The sequence below is a fragment of the Mobula birostris genome, chromosome 4, assembly GCF_030028105.1.
Source record: "Mobula birostris isolate sMobBir1 chromosome 4, sMobBir1.hap1, whole genome shotgun sequence".
Taxonomy (NCBI): Eukaryota; Metazoa; Chordata; class Chondrichthyes; order Myliobatiformes; family Myliobatidae; genus Mobula; species Mobula birostris.
Genome location: NC_092373.1, coordinates 128,185,648 through 128,203,296, shown reverse-complemented (window position 1 = coordinate 128,203,296; position 17,649 = coordinate 128,185,648). Strand labels below are relative to the sequence as shown.

The 17,649-nt window shown below is 40.5% G+C and overlaps 1 protein-coding gene across 1 annotated transcript in view; it reads left to right on the top strand.

The window, feature by feature from the left end:
* Positions 1-17,649, top strand: part of otud4 (OTU deubiquitinase 4) — a 73,738-nt gene that overhangs the window by 17,174 nt on the left and 38,915 nt on the right. Inside the window, exons 2-4 of the mRNA XM_072256014.1 lie at positions 1,696-1,779; positions 3,548-3,598; positions 5,886-5,932. Coding sequence (XP_072112115.1) covers positions 1,696-1,779; positions 3,548-3,598; positions 5,886-5,932 — 182 coding nt within the window. The remainder of the gene's footprint in view (positions 1-1,695; positions 1,780-3,547; positions 3,599-5,885; positions 5,933-17,649) is intronic.

The window sequence follows — 17,649 nt, the reverse complement described above, 5'->3', positions numbered from 1 at the left end:
ATGCGTCGACTTCGAGGAACGTATCCCCCGCATATAATGAGGATAGGGTGTAGTTACTTCCTTAGTAACGTGCTAGAGTTTACTTGTACATATATAACTAAACTTAATTTCCGTGATTTATGTCACTGGATACTCATTTGTTTTTGTTTCATGAAAGTCAATGGGTATTGTTTTGTGCCTGTAAGGGGGGGGGGTGCGGAGAGAGAGAGGGAGAGAGATTGTTTTTTTTGTTTGTTTGTTTCAGGTAGTTTAGAAATCACAGCAGTGACCTGAATTTGTGAGTGTTTCTACCTTTACTCCACTCAAAGCTTTGCTCAATGGTCCCATCTTTTAGTTGAGAAGTTAAACTGAACTCTCAGGTGGATTAAAATCCAACAGCACCACAGTAGTCTACAGTTAATTGTGACATATTGGGATGAGTACATTTTGGCCAAATTTAGCAGATGCCCCAATTAGCCAAAGTTTCATTGAAGTGGTTAAGCCATATAAAAAGGACAAACTACCTTTTAACTAAGTAACAAATTATGTATTTAAGTGAAATGAAAACATTAACAATGCTATAAAACTGTAGTTCCTAATAGTTATCCACGGCGGAATTTAGCCAGTGTGTACACTGCCCTGTTCTTTTGATTGACTGGGAATGAACAAAATCCTTGCAAGTAGTGGGCTATCTTCATACAATGCTTTTGATGATTGCATCTTCCAAATCTTCATGTTCATTGTAACAATAATTGCCAATTGTTAATGATTGATGATTGTCGATACCTTCATATTCATAGTAATTCCTAACTTGTTGAAATAGTGAATTTGTTTCATTTTCACTCTTGGCTGTCTCTGCCATCTAGAAGCCTGAATACTTGAAACCACGAGTAAAACGGTACTGAATTGTCTTGCTGTTTGTTTCTCACCAATTATCAGTGACAAAAATTGCAGATGTTTGACGCAAACGCACAACTGACGCTATTTAAAAACTGTTCGTTCAAAATCACAGTGTTGTGTCTAACGGCTACGCAAGTGCACGTGACTAACGCTAGTTAGAAACTGTTTGGCAGCAGTTTGCTCTCCCAATTAAATGGCGTAGTGTCCAAAGGGAATCCCGGTTTTCTTCCTTCAGTAGATTTTGTTTTTTTTTTAAGAGTTGTCCCAAATAAGTAGCTGCCACAATTAACTGATGGCCCAATTAACCGGAGTGCTGATAAAGGGTCTCAGCTCGAAACCTCGAATGTTTACTTTTTTCCATAGATGTTACCTGGCCGACTGAGTTCCCCCAGTATGTTTTTTGTGTGTGTGTTGCTCAGATTTCCAGCATCTGCAGGTTTTTTCCTGTTTGTAACTGGTATCTACTGTATTTCTAAAAGGAATGGGAATTTGCCTCTTGGTTCTGGCCAATTCATATCCTCCAGTCTGCACCAAAAGCAAACGATCTGTTTGTTATCACATTACTATTTGTGGGAAACTTGCTGTGTGCACTCAGCCATGCCTCTGCATTTATAATACTTTCAAAGTTTGTCATTGGCTATAAAATGCTTTCAGTCATCCTGCAATATTAAAATCGCTGTAGAAATTGAAGCACTTTTTTGAACATTTTGCTTAGTGAGGTAGGAAATTAAAGATTAAGTTGTGCTGGCAGCTACCATCAGAACACATTTAATTGTGTAAATAATTGGAATTATTTTCGTATCTCTCTTTCTTCAGGTCTTCCACACACAGTCAAAACACCTTGAAGTAAGAAGAGCTTGTGTTTCTTACCTGAGGAGGAACCGAGAACAGTTTGAAGCAGTATGTTTTCTCTTTGATTTTTAAATGGTTATTTTTTTTAAAATAATGCTGGATATGCTGACTAGGTGAACTTAAAATATTTATTGTTGAAGGCTCTTAACATTTATTTTCTTGAGCTAGTTATTGGGTAAACAGCAGGTGCTGGGTTATCTTTCTCTGTCACTTAAGGAAGCATCTCTCCTTTACAATGTTTTGACACAATGCATTGTCTTTTTGCAGCACCACAATCTGTTAAATACAGGAATATGCACCTCGTCAGGAAGTATTTATCCACATGGAAATTTTCCCATTGGAAATTAGAAGCATTTTCACACAGAAAATTCAGACTGAGGAAATTAAAAAATTTTAAGTCTGAGATTGTTTTTTTTGATGAGTGTCACATTATGGGCATATCAATCGATGTATATAAGCTATCTAGTGTATCTGTAGTTTATTATAGTTGTGTTCTTTATCTTACTGTATTTTTGTGCTGCATTGGATCCTGCATAACAATCATTTCATTCTCCTTTATACTTGTGTACTGGAAATGACATTAAGCAATCTTGAACAGGCTGATATGATGCTGATGAAGGTCAGTCAATAGCTAATTCAATAATAGAACAAGTTAAAGGACGTAATGACCTATTCTCCTCTCTGACAGGAGGCAGTATGTGAAGACTAGGCAAGCAAATCTCCACAACCTGCTCACTCAACAATGGTGCACCACAGGGGTGTGTTCTTTGCCCCCTCCTTTTTTCTCTATACCCCAATGACTTTGTCTCCATCAGTTAAACTAATAAAGTTCGCAGGTGACACCATTGCCATTAGATTATTCACCAGAGGTGACAAATCCAAGTACCACCAGGAAATCAGGTAGTGCCCTGGTACAATCACATCAACTTGGAACAGAATGCCCTCAAGCCCATGGGGATGTGTATCAACTGCAAGGGAAATGTGTCTCCTTTACCATCAAAATTCTACAGTTTAATTTTCACTGTTTCAACTTTCAGGTACCTGACCATCATTATTTCACAGGACCTCATCCTGGGAGAACCATATCTCCTTCATTAACAAAAACCGGGCAGAGGATGTACTACTTATGGCAATTGTTAAAATTCCATCTTCCCCAGTACATACTAGTGCAATTCTACACTGCCTTCAGAGGGAACATCCTCACGTTAGCCATTTCTATTTGGTTTGGTGCAGCATTCTCGACAATATACAGAATCTACAGCAAGCTGTTATGTCACCAGAAAATGGCATTGGCTGCAGTCTAGCGATGCTGCAGGGCTTGTGTGTGTGTCAAGAGCAAAGAAGCAGAAAGGATAAATCATTGAGAACACCCTGTGAACTGCTTTTTCCAAAAGTTCCCTTCTGGAAATTGTTATAGGGCTATTAAAACAAAAATTTCATGCCATCTTAAAAGTTTCTTCCTCCAAACTGTTGATGTGATCAACCATTCTAGTTAGCCCACCCCACCCCCCTCTATCTATTACCTATGTCAATGCACTATGCTTTAAACACTTTGATCCACATTTTACAATACTGTTTACATTATAAATATATATGCTATTGATACACATTTTATTCCATTTCTGTACTTTAACCTTGGAACTTTATTTTTATATGATTTTGTATAATTGTTGAATAATGTTTTTTTTTGTTGCCATGTTGCGCCTGGAACAACGCACCACAGCAAATTTATAGAATGTAAATATATATGGCAAATAAGGTTGATCCTTCATGGCAGTGAGTTTTGTAAGGTTTTATTTTTCTTTCATTGTTGCAGTTCATTGAAGGATCATTTGATGAATATTTAAAGCAACTTGAAAAGCCACAGGTATGGAATTGGAATTTTATAAATATTCTGTATACTTCTTTAATATAAAAAAAAAAAAAAAAAAAAAAAAAAATACCTGAAGCAGTAGTACCCAGTATACAAAATGATTTCTGGAAATTTTCAAGAATGGGGAGAGAGGGAATATGTGTTTTTGCTTTGGAATCTAAATGATACTTAAACTATTATATTTCAATGGGTTTCAATGCTTCTAAAATCAAGCTGAATATCTGTTATATAGTTTCACTGAATTAATAGGTAATTATCTTAGGAGGGACCATAACTGAAGTAGAAGTAATATCTTCAAAGATGCACCATGGTCAAGCTATGTTCAGTTATTTTGCATATTTCTATTTTTTCTTGAGGCTATTTCTTATAATTTAGTTATTCACTGGTCTATCCAAGGCCTAATCTCGTTTTGTGCCAGTTCCCCATAGCTCTAAATTCCCAGAATTTTCCAAAAATTTAGCTACTTTTCTTTGTAAGTACCTTCAAAGATCCAGCCTCCTCAACCCAATGGGATATAAAATTTCAGAGATTAGTCATAGTCATAGTCATACTTATTGATCCCGGGGGAAATTGGTTTTCGTTACAGTTGCACCACAAATAATAAATAATAATAGAACCATAAATAGTTAGATAGTAATATGTAAATTATCCCAGTAAATTATGAAATAAGTCCAGGACCAGCCTATTGGCTCAAGGTGTCTGACCCTCCAAGGGAGGAGGGTGATTCACCACCACCCTCAGTGAGAAGGCATTTCTATGCACTTAAATTTTAAGTAACTACTCTCCGATCTTGCGACTATGTCCCCTCAAGATCACGTTTAAATAAGATTGGCCATCATTCTTCCAAAGCACAGGTGACACATTCATTGTAATTGCCTGCTAACTTCTTTTGCAGTTTGTGCACACGAGCACCTTGGCAGCCCTTTACACAATTGTATGCAGAATGATCAAAGATGAACGAGCTGGGTACTCTTTGTCTTTTGTGACGCTGTGTTTTTTAAAACAACCTCCAGGCCTTTCTGCCGTTACTGTTCTGTAACCTGGAGCAGTCTGAGCGCTGGTTTGCCTCGCATAGTGGATCCTGACCCCCTCGACTGGAGGGCCCCGATTATGTTTTTGCAGCTTATTCTGTCAAACACCATCGAACAGCTTTGAAACTCTGTTCCAGCCCTGCAGAATTTTAGCTTTTCAGTGTTCAGGCTACACGGGTTATCTGAGCCTCTGTACCTTCCTCTGCAACTGGATTTTGACTTCCTCATTGGAAGACCACAGTCAATGCCGATCAGAAATAACATTTTCTTCTCGCTGACAATCAACACCTCAAGGATGTATGCTTCGTTCACTGCTCTGCTCTCTCTACACCCTTGACTGTGCGGCTAGGCACAGCTTAAAGGAGGCATATAGGCATGAGATAGATCAAAGTGAATTTATTATCAAAATATATATGTATACGTTACTATATTCCCCACTCCATTCTGTCTTTTTCAATTCCCCATCCTGGCTTCCCTCTTACCTCTTCTGCTTATGTGCCTATCACCTCTCCCTAGTGCCCCTCCTCCACCCCTTTCTCCTGTTGGATCTCTCTTTATTTTCTGATCCTTGGGGTTCTTCTGGGATTTGGGAATGATGAACAATCTTAAATCCAAGATTTCCGTTTATTTTAGAGTACAAACAAACATACAATACTAAGCAAACTGAATAACATATTGATGCAGTTACAAAGAAAACATGCCATTGGCTGTATTTCATTTGGAGTTTGAGGAGATTTGATATGTCACCAAAGACCCTAACAAATTTCCAACAGATGTACCATGGAGGGCATTCTGATTGGATGCATCACTGTCTGGTATGAAGGTGCCAATGCCCAGGAGCATTAAAAAGCTGAAAAAAGTTGCAACCTCAGCCAGTTCCATCATGGGCACTAGCCTCCCAACTATTGAGGACATCTTTGAAAGGCTTTGACTCAAGAAGGTAGCACCCACGATGAAGGGCCCCCACCATCTTCTCATTCCTACCATCAGGGAGAAAGTACTGGGGACAGACACCCAAGATCTGTCTTCCTTGTTGTAACTTATAGTAATTTGTATTGTACTAAACTGCTGGCACAAAACAACAAATCCCACAACATATGTTAGTGATAATAAACCTGATTCTCATTAGGATAAGGAAACTGGCACAGTTCCACTTTGTGGTGCAATTGACTAAATTAGAATTATATTTTCAATATTATTTAAATGTAACAGTTTTTGAAAAATCTGATTATGTATCTTTGTTATTGCAGGAATGGGTTGGACAAGTAGAAATCAGTGCTCTTTCACTCATGTACAAGTAAGACCATCATGGATAATTTAAGTTACTAGATATATATTGTGTACTTTGGGGATCTGCCACTTTTGTTGGTTGATCTGCCTTCTGTGTTTCATAATGACTTGGAAATCATCAATAGAAATAGCGTTATGCTTTAAAGTACATCATAAAAACTGATGTCTAAACAGAACAAGGACTTGTTTCACTTTTTTTTAAAAAAGAGTATCTAATGATGTGATTTTTCTCCCCCCTCCGAGAGTTGGCTAGATTACTTGTGGAGATTGAAACATCTTCATCTTATTGACCAAGAGAGCTAACATTAATATTATCTTTCTGCTAAATACCAAAAGCCCCTTGAAACATTGTTTATTAGTCCTCATTTTTATTTACATATAAACCTGTGTTCAACATAGTGGCTGTGTTAGTGGAAATGCCATTTGTCTCATGCACAGAGAAAAGGAAGAATTATTGAACAAATGGTAAAATGTGAAAAGTAACTCCCAATATGTGTATGCTTCAACTTTTAAATATATGATCAATTCTTCAGTCTGAAATTATTTCTCACTTCTCCAGTTTTGGTATTACGACAAATAATTTTATTTGAAATAACTTAAAATGTTTGGCTCTATAAAATTGCTTACAAGACTGTTACAGGCAGCTCTAATGACAACCCTTCCAGGCAAATAATCAAACCTTCAGTTTCCAATGTACTTTATTGAAGTACCAACTTACTACCCTTGCATGTACTGATGACTTAATGTGCATCATTACATTTAACTTCTTTTGCAAAGCTGGGCTAGTACTTGCACAGTCATGAAGTGGTGAAGCTCATGGCGAGAGGTTTCCCTGACTCCCAGTACCAAATGTGAGCTGTTACTACTTACCAATGGTTGGTCTCTATAATTGTTGTTCCTGCTATCTTCAATCCTATTATACAATTTCTTCCAAAACCTCTCTGTTCTTCTGTCCAGTCCGGTTACTACAGTTGCTTTACAAGTATATTTATGGGGTTTTCTACTTCCTGTACTCAGCACCAGTCCCATAAAGATGTCAATTGTACAGAAGCTGAAAAGCAGGACCTCTAGGGTAGTAATCTCGGGATTGCTGCCTGTGCCATGTGATTACGAGTGCAAGAATAGCATGATCAGGCATATTAATGTGTGGCTGAGAGACTGGTGTAGGGGGCAGGGCTCTGGGTTCCTGGATCATTGGGGTATCTTCTGGGGGAGGTACGACTTGTACAAAAAGGACTGGTTAGACCTGAACCCAAAGGAATTCAATATCCTAGCAGGCAGGATTAATAGAGCTGTTAGGGAGGATTTAAACTAATTTGGCAGGGGGATAGGAACTGGAGTGATCTTGAAATTCAGCTACAGATTGGCAAGTATGACGTTGTGGTCATCTCTGAAACATGGCTAAAGGATGGCTGTCATTGGGAGTTGAATATCCAAGGATACGAGAGTACGAGAGGGCATGACTTAAGGATTGAAGGGTGCCCATTCGGAATAGAAATGCGAAGAATTTTTTTTAGTCAGAGGGTGGTGAATCTATGGAATTTGTTGCCACAGGCAGCAGTGGAGGCCAAGTCATTGGGTGTATTTAAGGCAGAGATTGATAGGTATCTGAGTAGCTGGGGCATCAAAGGTTATGGTGAGAAGGCGGGGGAGTGGGACTAAATGGGAGAATGGATCAGCTCATCATAAAATGGCAGAGCAGAGTCGATGGGCTGAATGGCCTACTTCTGCTCCTTTGTCTTATGGTCTTATGGATATACGGTGTATTAGAAATGAGTTAGTAGGCAGAGGGGGTGGTGTGGCCCTCTGTATTAGAAATAATATTAAATCATTAGAAAGGGATGATATAGGATTGGAAGGTGTAGAGTCTCTATGGGTTGAGTTAAGAAATGGCAAGGGTAAAAGGACCTTAATGCCAGTTGTATACAGGCCTCCAAACAGCAGCTGGGATGTGGATTGCAAATTACAGCAGGAGATAGAAAAGGCATGTCAGAAAGGCAATATCATGATAATCGTTGGGGATTTTCTTAACATGAAGATGGATTGGGAAAACCAGGCCAGTACTGGACCTCGGGAAAGAATTTGTAGAATGTCTAAGGGATGGCTTTTTAGAACAGCTTGTTGAGCCCACTAGGGGATTGGCTGTGCTGGATTGGGTGCTGTGCAATGATCTGGAGGTGATAAGAGAGAAACCTTAGGGAACAGTGAACACAATATGATCGAGTTCACTTTGAAATTTGAGAAGGAGAAACTAAATTCCAATGTGTGGAATTTCAGTGGAATAAAGGAAATTACAATGACGTGAGAGGGGAACTGACCAAGGTTGACTGGAAAGGGACACTAGCAGGAAGGACAGCAGAGCAGCAATGGCTGGAGTTCCTGCGAAAATTGAGGGAAGTGCAAGACAGATGTATTCCAAATAAGAATAAATTTTCGAATGGAAGAAGGACACTACCGTGGCTGACAAGTGAAGTCAGGTAAAGTAAAAGCAAAAGAGAGGGCATACAAGGAAGCTGGAGCTAGTGGGAAGATAGAGAATTGGGAAGCTTTTAAAAACTCGCAGAAGGAAACTAAGGAGGTCATTAGGAAGGAAAAGATGAATTATGAAAGGAAGCTGGGGACTAAATCGAAGATACTGAAAGATTTTTTTAAGTATATAAAGGGTGAAAGAGAGTTGAGGATAGATATAGGACCAATAGAAAATGACGCTGGAGATATTGTAATGAGAGATGCAGAGATTGCAGAGGAACTGAATGCGTAATTTGCATCAGTCTTCACAGTGGAAGACATCTGCACTATACCGGACATTCAAGAGTGTCAAGGAAGTGAAGTTTATGCAGTGAAAATTACGACTGAGAAGGTGCGCAGGAAGCTTAATGGTCTGAGGGTGGATAAATCTCCTGGACTTGATGGAATGCACCCTTGGGTTCTGAAGGAAGTAGCTGGAGAGATTGCGGAGGCATTAATGATGATCTTTCAAGAATCGATAGATTCTAGCATTGTACTGGATGACTGGAAAATTGAAAATGTTACTCTGCTATTTAAGAAGGGTGGGAAGCAGCAGAAAGGAAACTATGGACCTGTTAGCCTGCCATCAGTGGTTGGGAAGTCGTTGGAATCGATTGTTCGGGATGAGATTACAGAATACCTGGAGGCACATGACAAGATAGGCCACAGCCAGCATGGTTTCCTGAAAGGAAAATCCTGTCTGACTAACTTACTGCAATTTTTTGAGGAAATTACAAGCAGGGTAGACAAAGGAGATGCAGTAGATGTGGTGTACTTGAATTTTCAGAAGGCCTTTGACAAGGTGCTGCACATGAGGCTGCTTAGCAAGATAAGAGCCCATGAAATTACAGGGGAGTTACTAGCATGGGTGGAGCATTGGCTGATCGGCAGAAAACAGAGGGTGATATTAAAGGGATCCTATTCTGGCTGGCTGCCGGTTACCAGCCGGGCAGACTATTATTTAGATGGGGACAGAATTCAAAATGCAGAGATGCAAAGGGACTTGGAGTCCCTGTGTAGGATACCCTCCAGGTTGAGTCAGTGGTGAAGAAGGAGAATGCAATGTTGGGATTCATTTCTAGAGGTATAGAATATAGGAGCAGGGATGTGATGTTGAGGCTCTACAATGCAGTCGTGAGACCACATTTGGGAGTATTGTATGCAGTTCTGGCTCCTTATTTTAGAAAGGATATACTGATATTGGAGAGGGTTCAGAGAAGATTCACGAGAATTATTCCAGGAATGAAAGGGTTACCACATGAGGAACGTCTGGCAGCTTTTGGGTTGTATTCTCTGGAGTTCAGGAGAATGAGGGAGGATCTCTTAGAAACATTCTGAATGTTAAAAGGCCTGAACAGATTAGATGTGGCAAAGTTATTTCCCATGGTAGGGGAGTCCAGGACAAGAGGGCACAACTTCAGGATTGAAGGACAACCATTTAGAACAGAGATGCGGAGAAACTGCTTTAGTCAGAGAGTGGTAGATCTGTGGAATTTGTTGCCACGAGCGGCTGTGGAGGCCAAGTCATTGGGTGTATTTAAGGCAGAGATAGGTAGGTTCTTGGTTAGCCAGGGTATCAAAGGGTATGGGGAGAAGGCAAGGGAATAGGGATGACTGGTAGAATTGGATCAGCCCATGATTGAATGGCAGAGTAGACTCGATGGGCCGAATGGCCTACTTCTCCTGTATCTCATGGTCTCATCATCTTATACAATTTATTTTCTTTAGGTGCAGTAGGTATATTTAATGTCAGAGAAATGTATACAATGTACATTTTGAATTCTTTTTCTTCACAAACATCCACGAAAGCTGAGGACTGCCCCAAAGTATGAATGACAGTTAAATGTTAGAACCCCAAAGCCCCCCCCCAGCTCCCCCCTCCACACATGCAGCAGCAAAGCAATGACCCCCCCCCCCCACCAGCAAAAAAAAGCACCGGCACCCTCCACCGAGCACTCAAGCAAAGTATTAATAAAGACAGACTTGCAGTGACCCAAAGACTACTCGTTCATTGGGTAATTTGACATACCACAGGCTTGTGCTCTCTCTCCCTAATAAGAGAGAAAGAGATGTCCCAGTTTCACAGCGAGAGGGGAGACATAACAAACAACTCGCTGATTTATGATGTTAAAAGTCTGTTGTGTTGCTTTTTCCGAGCTCTGAGCCCAGAGAATGGGCCCCGAGGCTCAGATCTCTGGACAAACAGCCAGCAGCTAACCTGGTGCTCCTGATGTTCCATGTTCTCCCGCGATGTGTCAGTCAGGGGCACCGGCCTTGAATCAGCCAGTCTCCAGAGCCATGAAAATCCTGAAGGTGTGCTAGTCTTCCAGGCCATGTCCTTGGGATATCAAAAAGCGGCCAGTGGTGAGGCCCCGAGAGCAGGCCCCATTCCCGCAAAGAACCGAAGTCAGAGTGTAACTCCAGGTCAAGACCTTGAAAAGGAAGAAAAGAGATATCAAAGATAGAAATCGAGCTGTTTCTGAAAATGCAAGCGAAGGAGTCACTGTTTAGTGTCATCTTGACTTTGCCTGAATCTTTGGAAACAGCTTTATTGAGAAAGCCAGCATCTGTTTCCTTTATATTTGCATCTGATCATTCAGCTACTTACAGGATACAATCCTGATTATTACGTATTCTCTTCTTTGTCCATGTGCTTGACTCTAAATCAGAACCTCTATTCAGCCAGTTCCTTGCAGAAAAAGCTCTGCTCCAGAGCCTAATGGGATTCTTGACATCTTCTCACCAACCACACAGCTCATTACACTTCCTATAAAGATACTCTGAAGACTGAAGGAGTTGAATTCTTGCAAGACTCAAAAAATTTACTGGGAAGGCCAACTGCCATTATTGATATGAAATTCCAAGAAATGATGGTAAAGAGAGTGGACAAATGGAGCTCCTTCAGGTCTTTTGGCCCGTCACTGTTTACTTACTGTGTTGGAATTGGAAAGGATTGTGATTTTTTTTTTAAATGGAGGTGTGGGTGCATGGATTTCCTACGCTGGATGACAAAATGATATATGACAAGTACAAACCATCAAAATCTGTCTTGAGCTGGGGTTCCGGACCTTTTTTTTTATGCCATGGACCGATAGCATTAAGCAAGGAGTCCTTGGACCCCAGTTTGGGAACCCTTGGTCTTGAGTTTATTTGGGATAAGGAGGAGCATCCTGGCCCTGCATCACATAGAATATTGGAAACCAGGCTTTACGTGACTTGTTCAGAGTGAATGTTTCTAGCTCTGGTTTCCTGGCAATTCTGCAAAGCCACTTGTCAAAATTGTTTTTCCTGCCCAGTCAGATCACTTTAATCCCTAATCTACATTAATCTGTTCATTATTTCACAAAATGTAGGCATCACTGACAGTTAGCATTTATGGCCCCTCACCATCCTGGTCTTTGATTTGCAGAGGTGGTGCTGAATCAAATTCTTAAAGTGCTCTGGTCCCTTTGGAAATATTAATTGGGTAGTACCAGGATTTGGGCATAGCATTGATGAAGGAATAGGGGTATATTTTCAGATCAGGGTGCTTTGAGTGTGCATGCTGCAGCCAATCATAGATGAAACAGATTTATAGAATGGTGGATGGGATATCAATCAAGTGGGCTTCATGTGTCTTTGATGGTGTTGAGCTCTGATAATGGAGCTACATTCAGCAAGGGAAATGGAGATTATCACATTCCATTCCTGACACATTTTACTGGTGAGAAGTCTTGGATGAAGTCAGGAAATGAATGGCTCACTACGGCCGACATTGCTTCTGAGCTGCTGTTTCAGTTGTGACACTTCTGTGTCTGTTTACTTGAGTTCCTGATCAGCAGTGATCAGGATATTGCAGGGGAGGATTTTGTGCTGGTAGTCCTGTTACAAGTCAAAAGTAGCAAGTTAGAGGCTCCTTGTTGGAGCTGATTCTTATCTTGTGCTTGTCCAGCATGTTATTTCACGTTGATCGGTTCTTGCCTGAATGTGGACCAACTTTTGTTGAATGTTAATAACTTTCTAAGGAGTTATGAATGAAATAGAACATTGTTCGTTAAGGATTGCATTCTCATTTCAGAAAAGATGGAGGGGAGGTCATTAATGTAGACTGGATAATTATAAGCTAGACTGGATTTGTTCTGGTTTAGGAATAAGATGTACTGTACCTAGCAAATTTTCTCACTGTTGAGAAGATATCAGTGTTTTAAACTGGAGGCCTGGCTAGTTCTGGAATACGAGTCTTCAACATTATTGCTGTGATATTACTTGGCTCCCCCCATACCCACTTCCATGTCCACTGCTTTAAAATACCCCATTGTAACTCATTGAATTTGCAGAGGAGCATCTTCTGCAATGGTGGAGACCACTGGAAGAAACCGATACAGGTTGTCTACTCGACACTTCTTGCTGAAACTAAAGCATCTGCTAGACTTATCTGCCTCTAGGTGTTTGTAAATATTTCAGTTTTGTCTTCGTGAACCTTTACTGGGCCGACAGTGAGATGAGAATTCTTGGAATGGGTTTCTTCTATTAGCTGTTAATTGTCTATCATCATTCGCAACCAGCAACACTACTGGCCTTTGATTAAACCCCTAGATTAAGGAATAGCTAGGTCCTTTCTATTGCACAGAATTCTGGAGGATGCAGGTCAGGCAGCTGATGAAGGTCCTCGTCCCAAAACATCAACTGTTTATTCCTCTCCATAGATGTGTCCGACTGGTTGAGTCCCTCCAGTGTTTTTTTTGTGCATTGCTCTGGATTTCCAGCATCTGCAAAACCTCTAGTTTTTATGCCTTTGTATTACTTGCTGCTTCAGCTCTTTACCACGTTCTTGCATTGCAGTTTCACCAGGTCTTTGCCTCACTTTTAGGTAAGGCCCATGTTGCACCAGGCATGCTGTTCTACACTCATGGAACCAGAGTTATTGTCTTGGTTAGATGTACGTGCGAGATGTAAAATTGATCATGAGTTTACAAATTGTGGCTGAATGTAGTTCAGTGGTTAATGACCCACAGCTCCCTCTGGATGTCCACTTTTGAGTGAGTAAGCTTGTTCTGATTCTATCCCACAGATTGATGGTGATGCATAACATGTCCAACAAAATGTGAAAAAGGCCTTTTCATTTTAGGGAGGGGAAATTGCATACACTTGTGCTATCTCATCTATAAGAGGGTAAATTGTTAAAGATGAGATCGTGTCTTTGTCCTAATTATTGATTTGTTCAGCACATGCTGCAGATGTGGTTAGACTGCTTTGTTCTTCAGGATCGAGCCAGCTCATTCAGTAGTGCTGTGGCTCTTAATGACAGCCACTTGATTTGCACCATGTTCTACTTTTTACTTTCTCTGTGTTTCTTTCACCAAGTGGGAATGTTGATTTATCAGCTTAGCAAAGACATTAGTTACTAATCAGTGCCTAGATCAATACTGTGTGGTCTGTCTGTTTATTATTGCTGTGTGTTAACACAGCAGTTTTGATGCAACTGATTGGATTGTGAGGTTATTTTGGTGTATTTGAGGTTGTGTGGGTAGACTGGGAAAGGGCAGAAATTTCTTTCCAAAAGCAGATGGGTTTCTAATGATAATTGAGCAGTTTCTTGTACACCACAGCTTAGACTAACATCGAAAAACAATTCTGATTAATTAACTGTAATTAAATTCTTAATCTCTGTGGTAGAATTTGAACTTTTGATGGGATTGTTTATTCAGGCCTCTGGATTACAGTTCATTTATTTTTTATTGTATACAGTAAATCTATATTGTATATAGGCCCTTCAAGCTGAGTCACCCAGCAACTCTGACGTAATCCTAGCCTAATCATGGAACTATTTAAAATGACCAGTTATCTTACTAACTGGTGCATCTTTGGACTGTGGGAAGAAACAGGAACACCTGGAGAAAACCCACACTTTCCATGGGGAGGATGTACAGATCCTTACAGATGATGTCACAGTCGAACTCCAAACTCCAATGTCTCAAGCTGTAACAGTGTCGTGCTAACTGCTGTACTACTGTGGCACCCTTATATAACCCTATGTGGCATTGTTGCTGATTTTTTTTTAAGTGTATACAAGTAAATGAATCAAGATATTTTTGAAAAGACCATTTAGAAATATTGCATTCATTGCTTGCAGCAGTGGTTGGGAGATTAAAATTATATTTCTGTGAACTCCAGAGTAATCCTGGAGGGCCATCAACCCTCATGTGACCTCACATAAAGGCTGAGGTTCTAATAAGATGTGAGGAACGTGTGGAGCAGCTTTTTCATTACAGTGTGGACAAAGGTGAAATACTGGTTTGCTGAACACTAATTCAAAACAAAGACATAAACTTTAACATGCAGAACATAAATTTTAAATGAGAAGTTAAGGCTAGTTTTAGATATTTTTAATTCTGAACTCTTGGGGACTCCTTGGGGTAGTGAGGGCATTTTTAAAGAGGTGCTGAATTCTTTCAAGTTGAGATCTTTGATATAGTGCAATCTATAGAACTCAATATTTTAGACTTGTCTTTGTTTTGACCAGCATACTACATTAGTATGCTTCGGGTTTACTGAGTGATGATGGAGGGGGCTGACCATGCTGGCACCTAGTATTGTCTGTTTTTAAATGGCAGGCAAGGATTTTAGTTTAGTAAACATCCCCCACATTCAATTAATAAAATCACTTGCACTCTAGTAATTGCATGTATTACATTTGGAGGAATAACAGTTTTTTAGAGTTTCTTTACAGTTTACACTTATTCCTTCAGTGTTAGAATTGGGGCAAAAATATTATTTTTCATTTTTGTATCAAATTAATACTTCAGTGTACTGGGTTTGTGATAATACAGTCACTTGTAGAGGGCTATCAACATGAAAATTGAATGCCACCTTGAATGTCAGAAATTGAAATTCCCTCTTTCCTATCATTTGCGAAGGTGCAGTCAAATGACATTCATTGTACTCGGTGTGTGTTTTTCAGTTTATTGGACCACTTTATTCAGATTCCTCCTATTCTGAAACGTAAAGGTAATCAAATTGATCCACAAGTGGAAATCCTTCAGAGATGTATCCACTTCCATTTGACCAGTATCTCTTTGGAATAGAATGTGACGGTGCTTCAAAAATGTTGTCATTTGTTAGTGTAGATGAATGTTTATTTTAGGGAATGCTTGCATAAGCCTCCTTTGAGCTGCACCAGTGGTGGCTGAGATTTCATCAGCATTCGGTATGGGTAATTTGTCTCCTGCCCACGATCTTTGAGTCCTTCGATCTAAATTGGTGTTGTGGGGCTGCAAGAGAGCAAGGGAAGAATAAAGTATACATATTCAATTATTTACATAAATGCAAAAAAAGTCTGCAGATGCTGGAAATCCAAAGCGCGTACACAAAATGCTGGAGGAACTCAGCAGGCCAGGGAGCATTTATGGAAATTGAGGTTTCGGGCTGCGACCCTTCTTCAGGATGGGGTTGGGGGGGATGTGTCAGAATAGAAATGCGGCAGGGAGGGTCAGATTAATTCCTGCAAGCAGCCAAGTGCTACACCTGCTCTACACCATCTCTCTCACCTCCATTCAGGGCCCCAACCAGTCTTTCCAGATATGGCAGCATTTATACACAATAGTGTATCTATTGTGTCCAGTGCTCCGGTTGCAGCCTCCTCTACATTGGTGGGGCCTGTTGTAAATTGGGGGACACCCGTCGTCGAGCACCTCTGCTCTTTCTGCCAGAAGCGGAACTTCCTGGTGACCAAACATTTTAATTCCAATTCCCGTTCCCATTCTGACATGTCAGTCTACGGCCTCCTCTTGTACCAAGGTGAGGTCTCCCTTGATGGAGAAGCAACACCTTGTATTCTGTCTGGTAGCTGCCTACCTGATGGCATGAATATTGATTACTTCTGGCAAATAAAATCCACCCCCCCCCCCCCCATTCCCCACTCTGACCTTTACCTCGCCTCACTTGCCTATCACTCCCCCGGTCCACTCTTTCTTCCCTTTCTCCTATGGTCTACTCTCATCTCCTATCAGATTCAATCTTCTCCAGTCCTTGACCTTTCCCACCCACCTGGCTTCACCTATCAGTTTCTAGCTATCCTCCTTCCCCTCCCCCCACATTTTTATTCTGGTGTCTTCCCCTTTCCTTCTCAGTCCTGAAGAATGGTCTCGGCCTGAAACCATTCTATAGATGCTTCCTGAATTGCTGAGTTCCTCCAGCATTTTGGGTGTGTGTTGCTTTCAATTATCTTTGAATGTTTTTAAATGTTTCTTGTTGGTTTTATGAATGCTTTAATGATTTAATCATTTCATTTTTGATCTTTAAATGTTTCTGGATGGCACAGAAATATGCAACAAGGAAACTTTGCCATCTTAACAAAACTGGGTGCAGGGATTTTATTGTCTGCCAAAGGCTACCAGAGGTGTTTCTTGGGTAGTGCCTGACTTGGTTTACCACATCACCCTGCCAGGTGCTCAGGGTTTTTTTGCCACTCATGGCAATGGTGCTGAGCTCCACCACCTCGTGGGACAATGAAGATGGTCTTCAGGATCTGGCGAAAGTGAGACCGTGCATTTGGGAACCAGGAGTATGTTGTGGCAGTGGGTCTTACTCATGAAAACTCAGGCCATTGTTTCGGTGAACAAGTAACATAGCTGTAAATGCAACTAGACGATATTGTTTTTCATTGCACATTCTAATAAGCCTTGTAGAAGCGATTGAGGAAATTGAGTTTCTTTTGTATGTGGTGATGACATTCAGTAGGTATAATTGAGGTTCCATTGTGCAGGTGAAAGTGTTTTTTTTTCCGTTCATATTCGACTGCATGATTTGGATCAAATTTCTGCTGGAGTCGTCCTGCCACCTCCACCCCTCCCCCACCTCATCTCTTTACCTCTCTACAGTGCTCCCCGAATGGATACTTGAAGGCTGGACTGGTGGTTGAAAGACCTACTTCAGTGTTCTGCCTGTAAAATATTGACCACACCTTTGGTCTTTTTCCTCAAGCCTCCTTTTATTAAAAAATTAACTGAATACTGTTTTATGAAATAACTTGAATTATTTTACCGCAGTAAATGTACTGAGTGCTCTGTTCAATTGGGGAAGGGTGGATGACTATTTTACAGAATTCCCTGGAGGAAGTCTGTAGGTTTGATTAAAAGTGAGGGATGTGCAGTCCATGTGAAAGTATGTACCCGCACTTTGAGTTATAATTAGATGATCTAGAATAACCTTCTTACAACAAGACCATTATTTTAATTC